This window comes from Ptychodera flava, chromosome 2 (assembly GCF_041260155.1).
Source record: "Ptychodera flava strain L36383 chromosome 2, AS_Pfla_20210202, whole genome shotgun sequence".
In the NCBI taxonomy this organism is placed as follows: Eukaryota; Metazoa; Hemichordata; class Enteropneusta; family Ptychoderidae; genus Ptychodera; species Ptychodera flava.
The window spans coordinates 26715287-26736183 of record NC_091929.1 but is presented as its reverse complement, the minus strand read 5'-3'; the positions used below and the strand labels follow the sequence as shown (position 1 = coordinate 26736183).

The 20897-nt window shown below is 37.8% G+C and overlaps 2 protein-coding genes across 2 annotated transcripts; one reads left to right on the top strand and one right to left on the bottom strand.

Annotated features, from left to right (window-relative positions):
• The first annotated feature begins 842 nt into the window (after nucleotides 1–842).
• LOC139118053 (PR domain zinc finger protein 4-like) lies at nucleotides 843–16714 on the top strand. Its single transcript, XM_070681352.1, has 12 exons — nucleotides 843–981; nucleotides 3516–3709; nucleotides 4371–4578; nucleotides 5864–6098; nucleotides 6732–7090; nucleotides 7739–7891; nucleotides 9554–9675; nucleotides 10193–10406; nucleotides 11112–11387; nucleotides 12838–13016; nucleotides 13607–16317; nucleotides 16517–16714. Exons 2-11 carry the CDS (start codon nucleotides 3548–3550, stop codon nucleotides 14168–14170), a joined length of 2472 nt encoding a protein of 823 aa, XP_070537453.1. The 5' UTR covers nucleotides 843–981; nucleotides 3516–3547; the 3' UTR covers nucleotides 14171–16317; nucleotides 16517–16714.
• A 322-nt stretch (nucleotides 16715–17036) lies between these two features.
• Nucleotides 17037–20711, bottom strand: LOC139118064 (NADH dehydrogenase [ubiquinone] 1 beta subcomplex subunit 2, mitochondrial-like). The gene is made up of 4 exons (XM_070681362.1): nucleotides 20505–20711; nucleotides 19143–19269; nucleotides 17821–17923; nucleotides 17037–17354 (listed from the first exon to the last, which is right to left on the bottom strand). Exons 1-3 carry the CDS (start codon nucleotides 20582–20584, stop codon nucleotides 17849–17851), a joined length of 282 nt encoding a protein of 93 aa, XP_070537463.1. The 5' UTR covers nucleotides 20585–20711; the 3' UTR covers nucleotides 17037–17354; nucleotides 17821–17848.
• Between the last annotated feature and the right edge of the window lie 186 nt (nucleotides 20712–20897).

The following is a 20897-nucleotide window of genomic DNA, read 5'->3' as shown; positions in this document are numbered from 1 at the left end:
TATGCTATATTTTTCAACGCCTTTTTTGTACCATTGCAATAATATGTGCTAACCAATGCAATTTATTATGGTTTATCAATTTTGTATACACTTCATTAATGTATGTTTTTATGTATGTATGTATGTATGTATGTATGTATGTATGTATGTATGTATGTATGTATGTATGTATGTATGTATGTATGTATGTATGTATGTATGTATGTATTGCAACTGCATTGACATACAAGACTTTTCGTAGGCCTACTGATGTGTGGACGGTTTATCTGTTGTCAGTGGAAAACAAACGCAACATAAGATGCAATTTAATGTTAACGGTTTTTATTTTGAGGGAAAAGACAATTAAAGACAACGAAAATAACAGTGTCAAAGTGGTGCATGATGAAAAAAAATGTTGTGAACATGAAAAATTAAGTTATGCCTGACAGAACACTTTATGTATGATCAAGCTTATCTACACAAGAGATACCGAAGGTTTTGCCTTCACAATCTACTTGCATAAGGTTAACTTAGATTTCTAGCTGTGGCCCCTAGTTACCGATATTGTCGAATGAATCATAGAACGTTTCACGAGGTTAAATTTGCTTTAAATTTTAAATTTACCGTAGAAAGTAGATTTGAAACTTAGGCTAAAGATAAGTATACCCTCGTTAACCTGGTGAACTACAAAATATGACTGCCCAAATACGATGAAACTGTATTTTGAATGTTTTTTTTATATTACGATATTGATCATGTTAATTATTTTTGACATTTTTATGATCAAATTGCTACGTTGGAAAAAGTTTTCCTACCTTTCATGAAATGGAATGTTCCTGGTGGCGGCGCTGTTCACAGTTTGCATCATTTTGCAATATGGCAGCCACCGAGTGACGTTGGGTTTGTTGTTGTTCGAGTTTTACGACATTAACGCCGAATTGACCGTCCATGGTCAAACCTTTACACTGTAGAGACCCTAGACAAGTTGCTCTGTCATAGAAAGTAAGTAAGAAACAAATTTTCTTTCGTTTACAAGATATACAGGTAGTTTACACGGATTCTGGTTACCGAGCTAGTTTGAACCGTCCCTGGCTGGCCTTGTTGTAATGACCGGAAACGCAAAGTCGTCTGAAGAAAATGACTGCGAGCGTGCCTGCATCAATATCGCGACCGTTGGTTTCTATCTTAGAGTAGTCAGTCTTACACAAATGAAAGTTATTCAGAACCATAATACTGTAATTCTGCCAGAATTCATGCGTTAATGTCAAATTCAAATGTTCTCCTCAACGTGAACGATGGAGGCGACAAAGTCAACAGATATATGCTGCTTGTTGTAGTGAAACTCGTCGTATGGCCATGTACTAGCAAATTTGGTTTTGCAGGATTGCAGATTAGTGGAAACTTAACTCAAATCTTCAATAGAACACCATTAGCCCTTCCTAGTTCAACCTGATCCAGCATGTAACGAGACTCTTACAACTACCTGTCCCTCCCTGTCGCAACTATGGTTCAGCCTCAGAGCGCCATTGTGTCGTGTGGAAGGGCCATACCAATACCTAGATTCAGAAAAGTGGGGTAGTCAGTGTGTGACTAAATATAGAAAAGGACAGTTCTATCTTTGTCGTCCCAATTCACACCTAATACGTATAGCTCACTTGTTCTTGTGTGTTGGTTTCGATAGTGTGATTAAAATTCTATCACGTTTTCCACTCTGTGAAGCTGAACACTTCTAAATGTTCTTGTGAGAATATTGCGGGTTTTTTTGCGGCTTATTTTGTCTTTTGTAGTAGTCACATTCCCAGAAGGTCAAAGGTTACAGTCTTGTTATTTGGAACCCTGTGAAATAGGTAAGAGTTTAGTGATATAAAGGGGATTTGGGTCGGAAGTATTCTCAGCACGTAGCCTGGCAGCATTGTGTGAAGATTGTGTGTGACTTGTCTAGAATTGATGATAAGAACCACAGGTCAGTGTAAAGACAATAAATTCCATCAAGAACAATGAAACTAGTTCAATTTGGCACAACGATAGTGAAGTTTACAGAATTGTATTATAGCTTTGTCAATAACAGTGAATTTTGTGACATCATACCCTCAGATTATTACTGATGATGTATCTGATTATCAAGCATTGTGGCCCAAGATGTTTTCTATGTCTACAAATTCACTGGCATTGCCAAAACTATAAAATAATAGCAATAATGTATACCCTGGCAGCCCATAATGGACTCAAGCAAACTTTGCTCTCAATAATGTACTCAGCTTGGCCAAGAACATTATGTCATGCAAAGTCTGCTTTCATCCATTTTGGGCCGTGAGGGGGTACATTATTGCTTAGTTAATGCATACAACAGAAGGGACCTGTAATGTAGACTATGTCATTCGCATTATTAGGTGTGTGTTCTCAAAGTGAAAGATTGACCATCATGTGTTCACTATGATAAGCTTTGTTACAGACTAAATCTTTTTCAGGATTTGACCATTCACATCCCAAGGTATTATTGGTTTTACCTGCAGGACAGTTGAAAGATGCAAGAAAAATATTCTCAAAGGCCAATGGTGTGATCTGAGCACCATCTGTGTCTACTTATTGTCAAATTAGGTCATGTGTTCCTTCAGTCACTGTATGCGTTGAAATCAGGTTGACACTCACTGTTGATGAACAAGTCTTAGCTGTACAAGATGTGAAATACATTTTCTGAGGTGGAAATGACAAGAGAATGCGTAAAAACAGCGTTTAAAAGATGTATGGTTCTGTAAATGTTTTAAATTGTGTATTTTGGTATTTTGAATTCTATATGATTAGATAATATCCCTGACAAAAAGATGCGTTGGTATCATAATACTTAACCTGTTTACCCCCCCCCACCCCCACCCCCCAATCCCAGTAAACATGTTCAAACTCACCAGTGATAACAATGGGTTTGGGCTAAACCATAGTGATGAAAAGGTTGAAGTTCCCATTTTGTACCCACACACAGTGTGCAATCCTATCACCCTTACATCCCTGTTAGTGTATGTAAGTCCAACATCCTGATTGAAGCCAAAAGGACAGACTTAAGCTTTGAGCTGCAACTTGGGTTCAAACTTGAAAAAACAGCATTCAGATATTTGATATTGAGGTAGTTGTGCCTAAGAACTGAAAGTTTACAGTTTAGTTAAGGAAACCTCAAACTGTTTTCTTCAATTTTATAATCAAGATTAAAATCATGGGTCACTACACAATTTTTGGCATCACTGAAAACAAATTACTGAAAGTTTACTGATATTGTGTAAAAAACTGTGTATTGTGCCCATTTTGAATTTCAATATTGATAAATTTAAGTAATCTGTTTCTGTAATATCAAAATTTCCAAGCTGTCTCCTTATTCTTGATTATGAAAGAGAATTGTTAAAAGCTTTCGTAAGGAAAGTTTGAGCAAAAGTTTTAAACTTTCATTTTCAACATGAATGCTGAAACTAACTTAATTCAAGCATTCATTTTAATTTTGTCAGCTGTATGTGATTAACAAAAAATTGTATTCTTACATTTTTATGCAGGTTACTTTTCGGTCCAAATTGGGAGAGACAAGATGAATGAATCACTTACAACCATCAACATTGATCATTTGACAAACGCTGTAAACAGTGTCAATAATGTTGTTTCATCGGCACCACCGCCACCACCTCCACCACCACCACCTCCTCTGTCACAAAGACAGCACCATGACAGAAGTGAAGTGCTGCCATCACAGGTAAGATTGGAGTTCTGACCTTTGTTCATATTGCCATTGAAAGTATCAGACCCAAGTCATAAATAAACACTGATTTTACCATAGACAATAGAGGGAGGCCCCTTTACTACTGTCTGTGATTTGTCTGACTTAACTTGTTCACCCCGAGTTCCCTGTGAACAGGTCCACAATCACCATTGATAACAACAGGTATTGGCCAAACCATGGTGGTGAAAGGGTTAAAGGTCAATGGGAACCCCTTAACATGAGAAGGGGACCCTGGTAACATTTACTGGAGCACTAGGCTGAAAGGCAATGGACTTGATCCCTGGGATCAAGTTTGTTCTAATCTATAAGATGATTATGCAGGTGTCATAGCCTTTTGTTTTTCATTGAAATTGTAATCTAGTAAGTAAATTTCCTTGCAAGAAAATCTGACGCCTGACACAGGCCTTTCACATAAACACTGTTGTCAACTCAGCCTGTACATGTTTAGAATGCATTGTTATTGTTGACAAGTGAATTCTGGTCTGGACTAGAATTCAAGTGTAAACAATAACACTGTAATTCAACACTATAAACGCTTTGATAAGTGAACACCTTCAGCTATGCATACTGAGATAATACTTATTTATATATTTCGCAATAAAAGGTCTTCGTTTTCTTTTTTCCCATCAAGCAGCATCAACTACAAACACCATCTTTGCCAGTCACCATGCCGGTGGCAATTCCAGGAATGGCAGGTACAGTCTCCACCATTCCAGGATCTGTTCCGTTGATTGTTCCGGAGAGAGCCCTCTTGAACCTATCCACTGGTGACAGAAACTTTCCTGTGTCGTCAGACGGTAGAGGATTCCAGTCACTGGATTCTAGCGCCCTCAGACATTTAAGTAAGTATGGTGAAATTGGTCTTGTGTTTTGTGAGGCAGTTCTTCAGAGACATCCTGTAAAATCAATACATATACTTTAGAACTGTACTATATAAATGCATACTTCATTATAGTCCATTAAGGTAGATATGTGGTTCGAAAGTGAAAGACTTAAACTTTTGCTCAAACTTTTCTCAATGAAACTTTCAATTATTCTCATGCCAAATCAAAAATAAGAAATCTCTGGCCACTCTGCAAACTTTTGTACCAGAGAAACAAATAACCTATCATTTGCCGATATTTGAAATTTTTAAATGGCTGCCATCCCTGTGTTAACTCTACAGAGAAAAAATAAATTTTGATCTTCAAAAACTAAGACAGTGATAATCTTTCTTAATCCACTAGCTTCAAAATGACCTCACAAGGTGTAGATCAGAGAAGTTTATCTGTCACCGAGGTGCATTCTACCATAACATCAGTAGATATAGTATGGAGCTGTATGTGTTACACTTTACTTCAGCAATATACAGAAAGCTCTATAGAGACACTTGGTCTAGAGCAGTGTGAATAATTATGCACCAGTGCATACATAGTCTGTGGAGTGGATTATCAAATGTTAGGACTTGCATTCATAATAAGCTGTAAGCATGGAAAATATTATTGTATTATTGACTTTGACCTATTGCTCAGTTTGAATTTAAATAACACTCTGCAGTTAAAAACTTCTCGATGCTTTCCGAATGTTTTCTGACCAGACAGATGATACATTTTCAGTAAACAATATTTCTAAATCAAAATATTTCTCCTTTCAGCTTAATAGTTATTACTTTTAAATAAAAGCCCCATTAGCTGTATCTTTTTGAATTACTTACTGAAAATTACCATTCAATTTTGAGAAAGATGTCTATCAAGACATATTGAATCTGAAAATATCAGCATTCCAATCCTTGGTGCTGAATTTTTCTTGATTAAATTCTCATGCTTATGTTATGTGGCGACCATATTTGAGTTGCGACTCGAAAATTTATTTAGTTGTTGAAATCTATATCTTCAATGTTCTGCAGTCACTCTTGAGTAAGCACTTTTACACATGATAAGTTGCATCTTCTTTCAAATCATCTTTTGAAAAAAGGGCAAAAAGATTAATACTGGGACTATTGCTTCAGCGCATCAGAATAAATTTTCATTGTATTTAAAACCATTTGTGCCAGACTGAAAGTAGACATTAGCAGTTTAATATTGTCAGTGAAGCATCTCAAAGCATTGCATGGTTATGTGACATCTCATATATTGTTTAACCCTGTAGGTAATATTAGCAATATTACACTGCCATTTATATCTGACCGGAGCCAGACTTTTACCATGCCGATATCGTCAACAATCAGCGTCAGCTCAGACACCAGTACTGCATCCACCAATGTCACGACTGGACAGCCAATAATCGTCAATACATCCTCAGTGCCAGTACTGCAGTCCCATCATCCTCCAGTCCCGGTTACCATGGCAACACAGCCCACCAACATAGTTGACCACAATGCCAGGTAAAGCTATCAAATAAAAAAATTGTGTCTCAGTTTGAAGTTATATCCTCAAAAATGTGATCAGACACCAAAAATTTTGCTATCTAGAAAAGTTAAACATGTTGTCAAATACATGGATAAACTAGAATGTTTGTTGTGTAGTTACTGATTGCAACTTGCCACATTTTCTGAAGTTCAGTTGAAGTAAACTAGTTTCCCAAGACCACAATACAGTAATATTTTCTGTAACATATATTTTGCATTGAGTGCCAATGTGGAATTTTTGTTCTTCAGTGAAATATGGAAACCTGTGTTTTTCACATCTTAAACCTTTCAGACCAAAGTCAATTTTTGTCGCCTTTATGAAATAAATCCAAGTCAAATTTTTTCAAATTTTTGCCAAAATTTTGATTAGAATCTGTTGCCAATGAAATGTGATGTCCATTTGATCCAAAATTATCAAAAATATTACAGAAAAATTCATAAAAATTGGTAAAATGTTGCACTAAAATTTTTGTGGGAAGCATTACAGCCCTCAAAGGGTTAGTTTGACCTGTGTACCCCTGATTCCGATTCAACAGGTCCACACAAAAATTATGAAAAAGGAGAGCAATTTTTGTCTCTGTAACATTGCTTTGCTCTGTTTATCTCCAGTGGTTCTTTAGACAGGCACGGTACCTCACCACACCAGTCAGGACAACCAATCAGCATCAACGTAAACAGCATCAACGTCAACATCAAAATGCCCAACGGCCAATCACAGCCTATACAAGTTACCAGAGTGGAGGAACCGAGCAACATCCAACACCACACAAACAGGGCAGTGGAGGAAACAAGCGACCTGCAGCAGCACGCGAACCAGATAGTGACGTCGACACCTACCACTGACACGGCTACCGTGACGACTGCCAGCACTGATCAGCAGGAAGATGGGAGGGTGGTTATACTGTCTGTTTCCAAGGAGACAGAGACAACGGATGAAATTATAGTGGATCAAATTATCACAGAGCTGTGTAAGCTAAACTAAATACAAAAAATATCCAAACTTTCTAAGAACCAACAGACATAGCCCCCTTGTGATATAATAAGTGCTTGACTGAATACTGTTTTTACCTTAGACTGCATTAAGTATCACATGGTATTGAACTTGACTGTTTGGTGCAAAAATGATGATATTTATTGTGTAATCTGTCTATTTCACCATGTTATACAAATGCGTCTTTTACCCTCAACCCTTCTCCCTCATCCCCCAACTTTGGTAAGTTTGTAAAACCTTTATTGAAATCAAATCCCCTTTGAGATCTTGATATATAAATACAATAAAGTTTCAAAAACTACAACAGAACAAAATAAATTGGTACATGCAGCTTTCAATAGGGTGGGTGGAAAAGGGAAGTGGGAATTCAAGGTTCAATGTTTGAAGGTCAAGTTTGTCCATTTTCTCCAACTGCTTGTGAAAGAAATTACATTATCGATATAAAAAACTCAACATTTTTGGCATATTTACCTTTTGTCGAAGCAATCACTTTTACAAGATGGTTTACTTTTGACATTTCGTAAGTCTAGAACTCGTGAATTTTTGCTGATTAATATGAGATACACACCAGGAAAAATACCAAGTATTTATGTTGTGTGTATCTTTTCATTTGGACACTGTATAGGGTGTGTGGACTGCCAGACGACTCACCCAGGGGATTGTCCAAGCCACGGACCACTCAACATTATTGAAGACACTCCTATTGAGAGCAAAGCAAGGATGAGTTTACCCAAACAGCTGAGACTTAACCCTTCCAAAATATCAAGTCACACACCAGGTAAAAAAACAAAATATACAATGTAACAAAACCTTCAATCTCAACATCCAGTGTGTAACACTTTCGTTTTAGCTCATATTTGGTTTTATATATAAATACCGAAAAGAGCTTATATGATGACTGTATGTCTGTATATTTGTGGGTATGTGCGGATGTATGTCCGTCACACACAAAGGCTCCCATACCGCCAAAGCTACCATCTCAGTATTTGGTGTACAGGTAGATGTAGGGGTTGAGATGTGAATTTGTTCAAATGAACACGTCGGTGTCAAAAATGTGCAAATGAGGTAAGAAAAAGGGAAATTCTGCATGTGTGCAGGAGTTACATGCCAGTAAGAAACAGGCAAACTCCACTATCTTGAGTCATTTCCTGTCATTGTTTATGAACTGTTACATATTAACAGACCTGCTCAAACCATAGACAGTAGAGGGGAGGAAGACCGTCAGTAGAGGGGAGGAAGACCGTCTATGGTCAAACTAAGAGGGGCTAGCTGCCTTTCAGCTATGCATGTTGCTAAAGTTGACCTCCAGTACCTAAAATTTCAGACCTTAATTACTTTTGTCATTCTTGTTTTTCTGGTTTAAATATTTCTTGTTGTTTTTCTGGTTGTACTGTGCAGAAATCATTGTCATAACATCAACGTAGAATTTTCCTGCGCTGAACAGATAGAAACAACATTTATTGTTGATTTTTGTTAACCCATACTGGTATGTACCAATTCTGATCAAATTTGAGCGACACCGTATAATTGCGATGTTTTTTTACTTTGCTGTAAGACCTTTGAACTCTATGTTGATATAACTATCATCTAAAACTGTCTTGCTTCACACTAGTGAGCCAGGATGTATTATATTTCTGAAAGGTATCATAAAATTTGTCACTAGAAAATCTCAGTTATTCAAATTTTTGTTTCCTTTTCTTAAACTGAATCTCATTTTGTGCATAAATTATATGACCACTTTGCAGTCGTACTATAATTTCAAAAAGAACATGATTTGGTGATGAGATGATTTGGATCTGAAAAATGAAACGGAAAAACTTTTGTTCATATAATTAACTGCGTTAACCTACTCTGTTCCAAAATAAAGATAAAATCTCTGTTGTTACAGATTTATTTTTGGATTATATTATTATTATTATTATTATTATTATTATTATTATTAAAGTTTATTTCAGACAATATGTCCATATCAGCATTACACAAACAAAAGAAAAATTAAACTGAAATGATCAGAAACAAAGAAAAAACACAGAAAGAAGAAACAGAGAGAATGAGAAACACTTGCAAAAGAAAGACTTAAATTGTGTACAACTGCTTCCTCCAGAGACGGAAAATCTTACTGTGACAATTCCAGTCTGAATTACATATGACAGAAATCAATGCGCTTGAAGATCTATCAATTCTGCATTTACAGTTGTAAATACTTTGTCGGATAACTTCCCCGAGAGACATAATATTGTTAGACACAAACATATTTGAAGCACTGCTTCCAGGAGATACACCTAGAAGCTGATCACCAAAATTTTTTACTGGTGTTTGAAATTCTACTTTTCTATGAAGCCTGATCGTTGATTCAAGTTCATTGATATAGTGAAATCATTCTGTCACTGGCTATCACATCAATCATTCATTCATTCATACATATCTCCTTTGTGACTAGGTGTGTTAGGTGTATGGACCCATGAACCCATTCCCAGCAGAACTATGTTTGGACCCCTGCAAGGCAAGATTACCAAACCACTAGATACAGACAATGCATTTCACTCACCAATGATATGGGATGTAAGTATTTCTTGCTATTGTATTTGAAGTATTCAATATGTAACGTCTAATTTCATTGGTTTTGAAAAAATCTGGGTGAAATTGTTGCAGTGCAATGTATGAGTTTTAATCGAGGCAATTTCTCATTATAGGGAAATGAAAGCTATTTGTTTATAGTGGAATGTGTCATTCCAACTTTTTAAGGTCATTGCACTACAAAGAGGTCATCACAGAAACGATGGGGTCATATTATAATTTTAGTGTTAATTAAAGGGTTAAAATACGAAATTCAGATATTTCAGAAAATTTTCCATACTGAAATCTATCTGTATCTCATCTGATTTGACCACTAATTTTACATTTCCAGGTACAACTTTTCTCATTATATTGTTGTAATTTAAGTGCTCTCCATATGGCAACTTATGTGGACTCATCGAAAAAAATGTATTGTAAACGTAACTTTTATTTTTTTCAAGCTTTGGTAAGGAATTACAAAAGTACCGGTAGGATTTATAAGCTCTCCCACTTTTAATTTTAGATCTTTCGCGATGGCAAAGTGACGTACCAGATTGATGGCCGTGACGAGAATGAGGCCAACTGGATGATTTTTGTGAAGCGCGCACGAACCCACGCCGAACAGAACCTTGTAGCTCACCAATACGGCAGCAGCATCTATTTCACTACAAACCAGGACATCAAATCAGCGGAGGAACTCTTAGTGTGGTACAACAGAGATTACGCAAAACTCATAGGTGGGTTGTCGGTAGACTGAAAGATCCGTTTCTTGAGGGCGCTCTCCACTGAGGGCACTCTCCACACTCCCTAGGACGGGGAAGCGTAGAGAGCGCCCTCAAGTAACGGGTCTTTCGGTCTTGGTTGTATTATGATCAATCTGGTAAAGTCAGGACACATTTCTTTGGATCTTGTGAGCAGGGACATTGATTTTTGAGTGGCAGTTTTAGGTTGATTTCTCTACGTTACGGACATTGTAAAATATCATTGACATCAATAAGAAATCCTTTGAGAACAGTTCTTTGAAGAATAATAACTCAATAATGTAATTTTCATTGATTTCATGATCAGTGTACCCTGTCATCCTATTTGATGCACCTCTACCTCAAGAAAATGATAATATAACATACATAATAGTATAAATAATATCATACCAGTGTATTGATCGCTCAAATACAGAGAAAATCAAAGAGAGTCAAAATCTCGTGGTATGCTGTCTCTGGGTGTTGTTTATTGCTTGCATTGGTATAGGGCAGACTCAAGCTATTAGTTGGTCTTTCAACATGATTTTTGGAGTAATGCAAGAACCTGCAATTGACATCCACAACAAAAATAGAGAAAGGTTACAGCGGCTGGCCATTTAATGTGGATGACCCTACAAGGAAAGGTGTTTCTGTTTTCCAATGTGTCTGTTCATAGTTCATCTTTTGTATCTTTTACTGTAGGAGTGACAGAAAAACCAGAGGAGTCCTACAAATGCAGCCAGTGTGAGAAACAGTTCGCTGATCTCAATCAACTCGGCAGACACATGAAGTACGCCCATCCCGACATGAGCGTGCGCAAATGGAAGTGCCACATGTGTTCTAGAGCGTTCACGTCATCGGCCAAGCTAAACGTCCATGTGCTGGTCCATATGGGTGTCAAACCTCACAAGTGTGAGCATTGTGACAAGACATTTACAGATCCAAGCAACTTACGAATGCATGCTTCAATCCACACAGGTAAGACAGCATTTCTATCATTTTCCTGACGTGGCACCCTCAGACAAGTAAACCAAAAAATCTTTTGTTTTTAAGTCCATTTCCTGAATTCTCTTGTTATCACTGTATGTCATATTTCGGAATAATTCAAAAGACACCATTTGAATAACTGTAACAAATAACACTATGGTCTTGATTTCAATATTGCCCTAAAGTAGCGCTTTTATCTCCTCCCCTAAATGGAATGACTTTTGTTTGTCATGCATGTGTTTTAAGTACCCCTGACCCCCAGCTGAACCTTTTTAGTCCCCACGGACACCGTCTGGGGTTACTTATAGGTTTGGTCATGTCCATGCGTGCGTCTGTCCGTCCGTGCGTGTGTGTGTACGTGCGTCCGTTTACGCAGATATCTCAGAGATGCCTAGAGAGATTTAATACAAACTTGGTACAAGGAGTACATCATATGACATACATATGCACGTCATTTGTTTTGTGATACAATCCAATATGGCTGCCATGCGGCCATTTTCTTACGATTTTTTCATGTACAGAGCCATAACTCAGGCACATCTCAACCGATTTCATTCAAAGTTGGTACAAGGACATTGACCTATGTCGTACATATGCATGTTGATTTTTTAGATAGTAAGATCAAGTAAGATCATGTACAGAGCCATAACTCAGACATGTTTCAACCAGTATCATTCAAAGTTGGTACAAGGACATTGACCTATTTCATACATATGCACATCAATTTGTTTTATGGCATGTAGAAGTATCATGTCAATTACATAAGTTTCATAATTAGGCTGATATGTCAAGAAATACTTCATCAAATTTCATAAAACTTGGTACAGATGTTAAGCTCACATTGCTTTAACAGTGAAAAAGACATTTATTAGTGTCATGTTAATTAATTTGTAATTGCATATGTAATGAACTTTCCTAATTAGAGTGTTATATCCACAAATACTGTGTTAAATTTGATGAAACTTGGTACAGATGTTGATCACATACTGTTGTAAATACTGCATCAAACTTTATGAAATATGGTACCAGTGATAATCTGTCAGTGTTAGGATAGCATGCAAAATTTTTTGCAACACTCTGTCGATTAATTACTAATTGACTCATTTAATGACCTTTTGTAATTAGGATGGTGGCCTACACTGGTTTTATGTTTTCATCACCATGGAACTCATTCTTGGCCATTGAGCGCCATCTGTATCGCAGTGTTTTTATCAGAGACCTAATTAATGAAGAGTACTCTATCCTCTCTGAGGACTTGTAATTAAAGTACCCATTAACAAGTGGGGACTGTGTCATCAATGATGACTTTGTTTCCTAATGCATATCTAAAATTACTGTCTCACAACAAAACAATTTTACGTTACCAGATTTGTTCTTTTTGTGTCAGTGTGTTTTTTTTATTTTATGTAAAAGAAGCTTATGGTACTGTTACTATCTACAGGATTGAAGAAGTTCAAGTGCACCGTGTGTGATAAAACGTTCCGTCAGAAAGCACATTTGACATCTCACATGGTGACACACACTGGAGAAAAGAAACTGAAATGCCAGTACTGTGATAGGATGTTCAGTAGACACTCTGACGTCAGACAGCATACGTACATGCACACCAAGGAAAAACAAGTAAGTCTTTGCTCAGGCTGAAAGAATATGCTTCCTTTGTCAAATTGAACAGTTTACCCCTATTTTCCCATTGTAGTGGTCCAACTTTACGATAAAAGACAATTGGATTGAGTCAAACCATTGTGGTGAAAGGTTGAATGTACCTGAGGGATAGATAATTAGATTCTCAAAGGATAGATAATTAGATTCTCAAATTTTTACATTGTGTTAGGGAGGGCCTTGTCCCCTTACCTCAACCTCAACTACGTTGTATTCTGGAAATTTCAAGGGGCATAATGAATTACTGTATATGTTTGGTGCCAGAAAATTCCGGCATAGTCACATTCGTGTTAATGACATACTGTAATTGACCTATAGTGTAACATTGGTAATGACAATCAAGGGGTTAAAACCTGCCCTGTGAATATTGACCTAGGCTATATTCTTAAGAATTTTACTCACTTGAAAATATTTATTTAATTCTTATTGTTAGAAAACAGCTTTCTACCCACCTAGGACTACGATTTTTGTCTGACATTCGCTTTTGGTGATTTTTGCTGTCTTTTTTGTACACCGTTGAAATTTGACTTGATATGTGATTTGATGTTCAGGTGCAGTGTAATCAATGTGGTAGGATTTTCTGGAGATTGCAACACCTTAAGAAGCACTTACTGACGCACACCGGTGCCAGGGAACACAAGTGTGACAAATGTGAAAAAGCTTTCCAAACCAAATACCACCTCAAGAGACACAGCGAGATCTGCAAAGGACCTCGCGAGACGAAACCAAGGACGCCGCGGTCGTCGATGCGTGCCAACGGCACCGTGGTACGGCGGTACCAAACCACTGTGCAAATGGCAGCTGACAGTAGCATGGAGCCAAGCTCTAGCGGAGAGTATACGATGAATAACCCACGAAGGACAAACCGGGTCAGGCGGCCAATCACGTTCGACGATCATGAAACAGAGAGCCCGGCCACCCAGGTTCAACCGGGACAACCCAGCGGGTTGCCTGGTGCCACTCCCGTCCAACCGCAGATGGGTGTACAACAGCACCCACAGGTACCCACCTCATCACAAAGTCTCCCGCAGAGCGGGCAAATTATAACCAACGAAGTCTGTGAAGCAACAGGCTCTCAGGAACAAGGTTCCGTGACCTCTAGCATTGAAGAATAGTTACTCAGTACTCGCAGGATCTTCTTTCAATGCCAAGTTCAGACTTATCTACCTCACATACTTATTTCTTTGAAAGACTGTCATGGGAATATGTGAACAAAAAGCATATGCTCTCTTGCTTTTAGGATTTTTTAACTCTTTGAGCTAATAAAGGAATTTTTGAACTTTGCATCAGTCAACGTGATATCAATACATTGGGATAGTGAAATCTTCTGTATTTGATGACAACGCTTGTAAGTTATTTGTAAGTTATTTTTCTTTACTTCTTCGGAAATACAAAGAACTCACCTGTCACTAATAGGTCAGTTTGTACAGAACACTGGGTCATCTTCTGATGTTAAGGTAGAACGCGCCTTGGGGACAGATATTCTGACTTGCAAATTTTTCCAACACTTTTCTTGTTTACCATTTGTAGTGGATTATTTTGAAGGTCATGGAGTAAGAAAAAATTTTGCCGTCTCCGTATTGTGAAAATCAAGATTTATTTTCCGCCATTGAGTTAACACAGGGATGGCGGCCATTTTGAATTTCAAATATAGGTGAATGTTAGGTAATTTGTTTCTCCAGTACCAAAATTTGTACTATGACCCGATCTTTGTGATTTGGTAAGAAAGCGGTTGAAAGTTTCATAGAGGAAAGTTTGGGCAAAGTTTAAGTCTCTCACTTTCAAGGCATTTACTACCTTAAACACAAAGCAGCTGAAGGTTTCATTAAGACTGTTGTTGATACGTCTACAGATTTTGTATGCTGTAGACTGGCATACAAATCACTTAGAGCATGTAAGAGTTCTGATAGTAGCCATTTTGTCATAGTACTATCAATGAGTCATTCACTGACTTTATGACTACTTGCCTCAAACAGTCTCACTTTTACATAGCCTCTAAGCAATTTGCCTGAGGCAGATTCAATAATTTATTCTGGAAAATTATTCCTTGTACAATTCCTCAACTCTCATCTTGCAATAGGAAAATAGAACTGATAATTCGTACAAAAATTCCTCATTACTCTAACATTGAAGAGATTTTCATGAGTGCATATGGCGTATTTACTCTACAAACCAAGAGCTCATCAAATTTTAAGATAATGTTGTAACCACGGTGATTAAGAGATTTGACACTCCAATGGAAAAACATGTCCGGCATAGATTTTCTGTACCCTCAAATATGGAAAGTTAAGCAATTTTTACATCCTGATGTTTCTTTTAGCAGAGTCCTTTTTAGTGGAGGGACTATGCTCAAAGCTTTGTCTCTTGCAGGCATCTATAAACGTAGCTTTACCGCTATGATACTCTGGTTTCATACATGTGCTTTGCTCTGTCCAAGATGGATATCTGCGACAGTATGTGAAATGCTACGTTATAAGGTCGTCTACAAGATTTACTACTGCAAGAAAAGATTTTAATTTAAAGACAATAGCTGCAACAGTGCTTACTAGTACTATATTTTTGTATCAAAGAGAGTGGATAACACATCTTAATTGTAAGAATAGGAACTTAGTACATCTTATTTTTCCAAACTTTCAGATGTCAGTACATGTCATCCTTGACATCATTATTTTTGTCTTCTGTCGTAACATATGTAATAATAACAGAACCCCATGGTGAGACGGTGCAAGCCGGCTGTACTCCATGTACTTGCACACAGGCTTTCATAGTATTCCGCTGCTCTGGCACAAGTGTGAGTCTCATACTGGGACAGCGGGAGACTTGCCCAAAGTCTGTGGGCATATAAATACAAACCAGTAAATTGAAGCAATATACTCGTGTAGGCTGTTGCATAGATCATGGGGTGAATGCGATGGCCCACAGCCAGTAACTTCTGCCCAGAAAAGCCAAGCGACTTGGGTCCGTCAGGGACAGCAGCAGAATATACCACAAGCCCCAATGCAAATACTGCTTGCACTGTCTCCATGGAGTTCTGTCATAGTATTACAGTGTTTATTTCTAGATCTTAATAAAATAGCATGCACAACTACATGCATGCACTATGGGAGGGGATGCCTAGTGGATGCCTACATTAGAGGAATTTGCAGAGACTATGATTTTGGTAAGGTGGGTTCCTGGCAACACTCACACTGAACTACTCTAATAAATGCAAGGTCTAGCTGGAGTCGGATGATGTAATTTCAATCTTCAATCATGAATTCAGGCCAAACCCAGAATTCGAATCAACCACGGTACAAACAAAGCCATGTGCGCAAACGCGCACAGACGTACGTGTATTTCCATACGCGTTCAGTACACTTGTGGGTTTGTTTGTACCAGCATCACGTGATTATTTGGGCGTACTGAGTATGTAGAACGGCGTACGCATCGCGTCCTTTTTATTCCGGAGTAGAACCATTCAGGAACCTGTTAAACCTGCTTCATGCAGATGTGCGTGGTCAACAAGGAAAGCACTAATATGTATAAAAGGGATGTTAAATATTGATCTAAAGTTATTTTTATGCATGCAATATACACTGGGCATTGTTTTACAAATACATTTATATTTATTCGCCCGGTATTTTTGTTTATCTGGAACAACGATGGTATTGTAAAACTTTGATTTTGCATTGTTCTGTTGGATCTCTATACAACATGTACATGCCAATGGTACGATTGGAATGTCAGAATGGCAGTGTTTGAGAAATCAATTTGGTAGCATGCAAGAATTTGTAAATATAATCATGGTGTAACCGTGATATACTGTTGTATCGACAACATTAAATAATCCCTTGACCAACAAATAAAATGTGTTCTGTCCTGTCATTGACTTCATCTTATTGTAAGAACCTCGATGTTTGTCTGAAATACCAGATTGTCATAAACAGCGCCCTCAAGCAAGTCTTGTGTAAATCTCTAGAAATTAAGACAAATTGGACATGATTTTATTGTAATTCAAAAATCTTTATTCAAATCCTATATTTTATTTACAGAGAACTGAAATCAACATGAAATGTCCCACATTTGAGAAACTTTTTATTTTCACTCTTGCATTAACATGACCACTTGTCTGTTTTTCTGGCAAGGGCAAGTTCATTGTGAACAATAATGGGAGGTTGTATTGTTAGCAGTTTGGGGTGAATTCAGACAAAAGCAGCACACGTATTGAAATCCTTCGGCTGTTGTTGGTGCAACACTACAATAATCCATATATGGCCCCATCTATCACCAAATAACACGTTGTTCCTCTAATCACACCATCTGAAACAGAAACATGACACTGTGAAAAAATGTATCTATTGATCACACTTAAGTTTCGTACCAACTTTGGAAGATGTAAAATACATACAGGGCTATTAGATTTTCTCATCACACAAGGCTTCAAAACAGTCAATCTAGGAATATCTTTAAATTTTAGATTATCCCTCCCGAATCATGCACACAAACACGAAATATACATGGCAATTGAGTCTAGAACTTTAAGTCACTGGTGTGTTACAACGACTCACACATTGTCCATTACGTTCTATCCACAAATGATCAAAGACGTCCATCTCATTTGAGAATAGCAGGTTTGACTGGACCAGCTTTCTCAAGAAAAGGTATCTGCACAGAATAAAGCAATCCCAGGATGGAATAATAAGATTCATATCTCAGGTAATTTTTATGAACAGCAGGCATCAGCGATATAAGCCACTCGACTAAAGCATTACACATGGGATCTTACTTAAAAGTTATTTCAGTTCACTTGGCACTCAGTCTTCATCATCTGGTGGAATACCCAACTCTTCATTTGTCCACTTAGAAGTGTCTGGGTACGGGAAATGGCCCTGCAGTACAAAAGAAATCATAAATATGGTGTCAATCACTGCACCAATGTACTGAACGTTGTGATATGCACATATTCTCAATGAAACATATTTTGGGAGGTCTGGCAGTTAATATTACAAGTTGTTGAAAGTGTGTGGTGCCTATAGGCTTGAATATCAGATACTCTGTTGCTATTTGCTTTCAGTTATAAGTTCACCATCTAACTTCTTACACCATATACCTTGCATTCCTTTTCCCTGTAAACCATGTCCTGTCAGGCAGTATACTTCCCCAACATGCCAAGACAGATCATCTCTGGTAGCAAAATGTGGTTACTTGTACCATAGACAGAAGCTTCAACTGTCTATGCTTGTACCTACCCAGATCATCTCTGATAGTAAACCATGGTTACATGTATCTACTAGTACCCTGTAAACTATAGTTACTTGTAACTACCCAGATAATCTCTGGTAGCAAAGTATGGTTACTTGTACCTACCCAGATCATCTTGGTAGTAAAGTATGGTTACTTGTACCTACCCAGGTCATCTCTGGTAGTAAAGTATGGTTACTTGTACCTACCCAGATCATCTCTGGTAGTAAAGTATGGTTACTTGTACCTACCCAGATCATCTCTGGTGGTAAAGTATGGTTACTTGTACCTACCCAGATCATCTCTGGTAGTAAACCATGGTTACATGTATCTACTACCCTGTAAACTATGGTTACATGTACCTACCCAGATAATCTCTGGTAGTAAAGTATGGTTATTTGTACCCACCTTGATCATCTCTGGTAGTAAGAATGGTTACTTGTACCTACCCTGATCATCTCTGGTAGTAAAGTATGGTTATTTGTACCCACCTTGATCATCTCTGGTGGTAAGAATGGTTACTTGTACTTACCCTGATCATCTCTGGTAGTAAAGTATGGTTACTTGTACCTACCCTGATCATCTCTGGTAGTAAGAATGGTTACTTGTACTTACCCTGATCATCTCTGGTAGTAAAGTATGGTTACTTGTACCTACCCTGATCATCTCTGGTAGTAAAGTATGGTTACTTGTACCTACCCTGATCATCTCTGGTAGTAAAGTATGGTTACTTGTACCAACCCTGATCATCTCTGGTAGTAAAGTATGGTTACTTGTACCTACCCAGATCATCTCTGGTAGTAAAGTATGGTTACCTGTACCTACCCAGATAATCTCTGGTAGTAAATTATAGTTACATGTACCTACCCAGATCAACTCTGGATCATGGTAATACCTCCATAGAATCCAAAACCATGTGAGACCCATGATGGCTTCTCCCCATAGGTAGGCTTTCCGGGTTGGTGGTGGTACACCTCTGTATACTAGGGAACCACTGTAAAGTGATCAGATGAAACAATATGTGTTAACATACTTTGTACTAGTGCACTTTGTCATTTTTGTGCCTCAAGCTCTGTTCTAAGACATTAGGTGCAATACCTGTGGACATTATTAATATCATAATTATTATTATTATTAATATATGTCCATTGGTACAGGCCACTGTAGTGGAGTAAACAAATACAATTTGTTTTAACAATAACAGCTCTCAACTGTTGCCAAAGGTATTGGGATATTGTCACAATATCTTTGGCAACAGTTATGAGTGCACTAGTGGGTATGTTTGCAAATGATAACATTATGTTTCACATATGAGACGCTATATGGATGTCATATTTTTAAGGTCAGTGAAATAGTTATTCATGATGTTAAACCTATCAATATTTTTGCTGAATTTTACTGGGTTCTCTCAGTATCCGATACCGGAAAGAGTTCCTTAAGGCCCCACCCACCCTAATGTTTTTTCTTTGGTAGGATATACAACACTTTTAAGTACGATAGCCCTAAAACTAACCTTAATTCTCAACCCCTCCAACAGTTTATTTGCTGTGCTTATTCCAAGGAAATCAACGATTAAAGTGATTTCCACAAGGGGACTAAAGGAACTCTTGCCCCGATAGTTTCTCTTTGAGATATCACCGTACTTTAAGTGTCATCATAGTTCCAATCATTCACTTATGTCCCTACACCTTGGCAAACACTACATATTTCTGTCACAAATGTTTATTATGAGTCTGACACAAATGTTTCACTGACCTTAAAATACATCTTTATACCGCATGATATAATGTGAAACGTAGTTTTATCATTCGCAAACATAGAGTTTACGTATTCACAGGTATAAGCAACTTAGCTGCAGCACTGTCGCTCGAGGTTTTGCCTGGGTATGTGGGACGGCAAAACCAGATTTTGCTGTCCGACCCGCATAGGTAAAACCGAGAGCTGCAGCTGCAAGCAACTGTGACATATAACTCGATAACATGAGTAAGAAGAGGTCGGTAACAAATTCCAGGGGCGAAAATGCTTGTTGTGTTCCTCTTTCAACCTGTTTTACATGATCGATCCATCGTCTAACAAATACACCCCATGATTGCTGTCAAAAAAATACAACAAACCACACTGAAAAGAGAAATCGTACGTGCGGTCATTGTGAACGTGACCTTTGAAAGGTTGTAGACTTCGCATTGCATATTGAGAGGCCTCGTTCATGCAGCATGTTAGAACACTTACTGTCTGGTTTGCTGAAATTGTGGCGACCTAACTGCTCTGACAGCCAATAGTGCTGGTCTTAATCTTGTTAGCGAAGACATATTTGTGCCTGGTCCAGCGAAGGCACGGCCGAAACGATAGTTATTACAAACTGAAGTTTTGTTTCCAGTTCGTTCGTGTGCCGGTTGACCCTCCTGTGAACCAAAATGGCGGAGGTAATTTCGGCAATGTCCGTCATTTGTCGGAAATATTGTGACCCTTGACCTATCAATTAGTTGATTGGTTTATTCAGATATAGAGATGCAACAAATTTTGAGTTGCATTGTTTAATTTAATTTCTTATCATAGCTGACTATTTTCTTTCAGCAAGTTATAAATTTATCACGACTCATTACATTTGATAAAATACCTTCT

What these genes read in the sequence shown, in the direction of transcription:
- LOC139118053 (XM_070681352.1), top strand. Translation starts at nt 3,548, where the DNA reads ATGAATGAATCACTTACAACCATCAACATTGATCATTTGACAAACGCT. An exon ending in ATAGTTGACCACAATGCCAG is followed by an intron (nt 6,099 to 6,731) that starts GTAAAGCTATCA and finishes GTTTATCTCCAG; the next exon opens with TGGTTCTTTAGACAGGCACG. An exon ending in AGATTACGCAAAACTCATAG is followed by an intron (nt 10,407 to 11,111) that starts GTGGGTTGTCGG and finishes CTTTTACTGTAG; the next exon opens with GAGTGACAGAAAAACCAGAG.
- LOC139118064 (XM_070681362.1), bottom strand. Translation starts at nt 20,584, where the DNA reads ATGTCTTCGCTAACAAGATTAAGACCAGCACTATTGGCTGTCAGAGCA. An exon ending in CAATTTCAGCAAACCAGACA is followed by an intron (nt 19,270 to 20,504) that starts GTAAGTGTTCTA and finishes ATCACTTTACAG; the next exon opens with TGGTTCCCTAGTATACAGAG. An exon ending in ATGATCCAGAGTTGATCTGG is followed by an intron (nt 17,924 to 19,142) that starts GTAGGTACATGT and finishes TTTGTACTGCAG; the next exon opens with GGCCATTTCCCGTACCCAGA.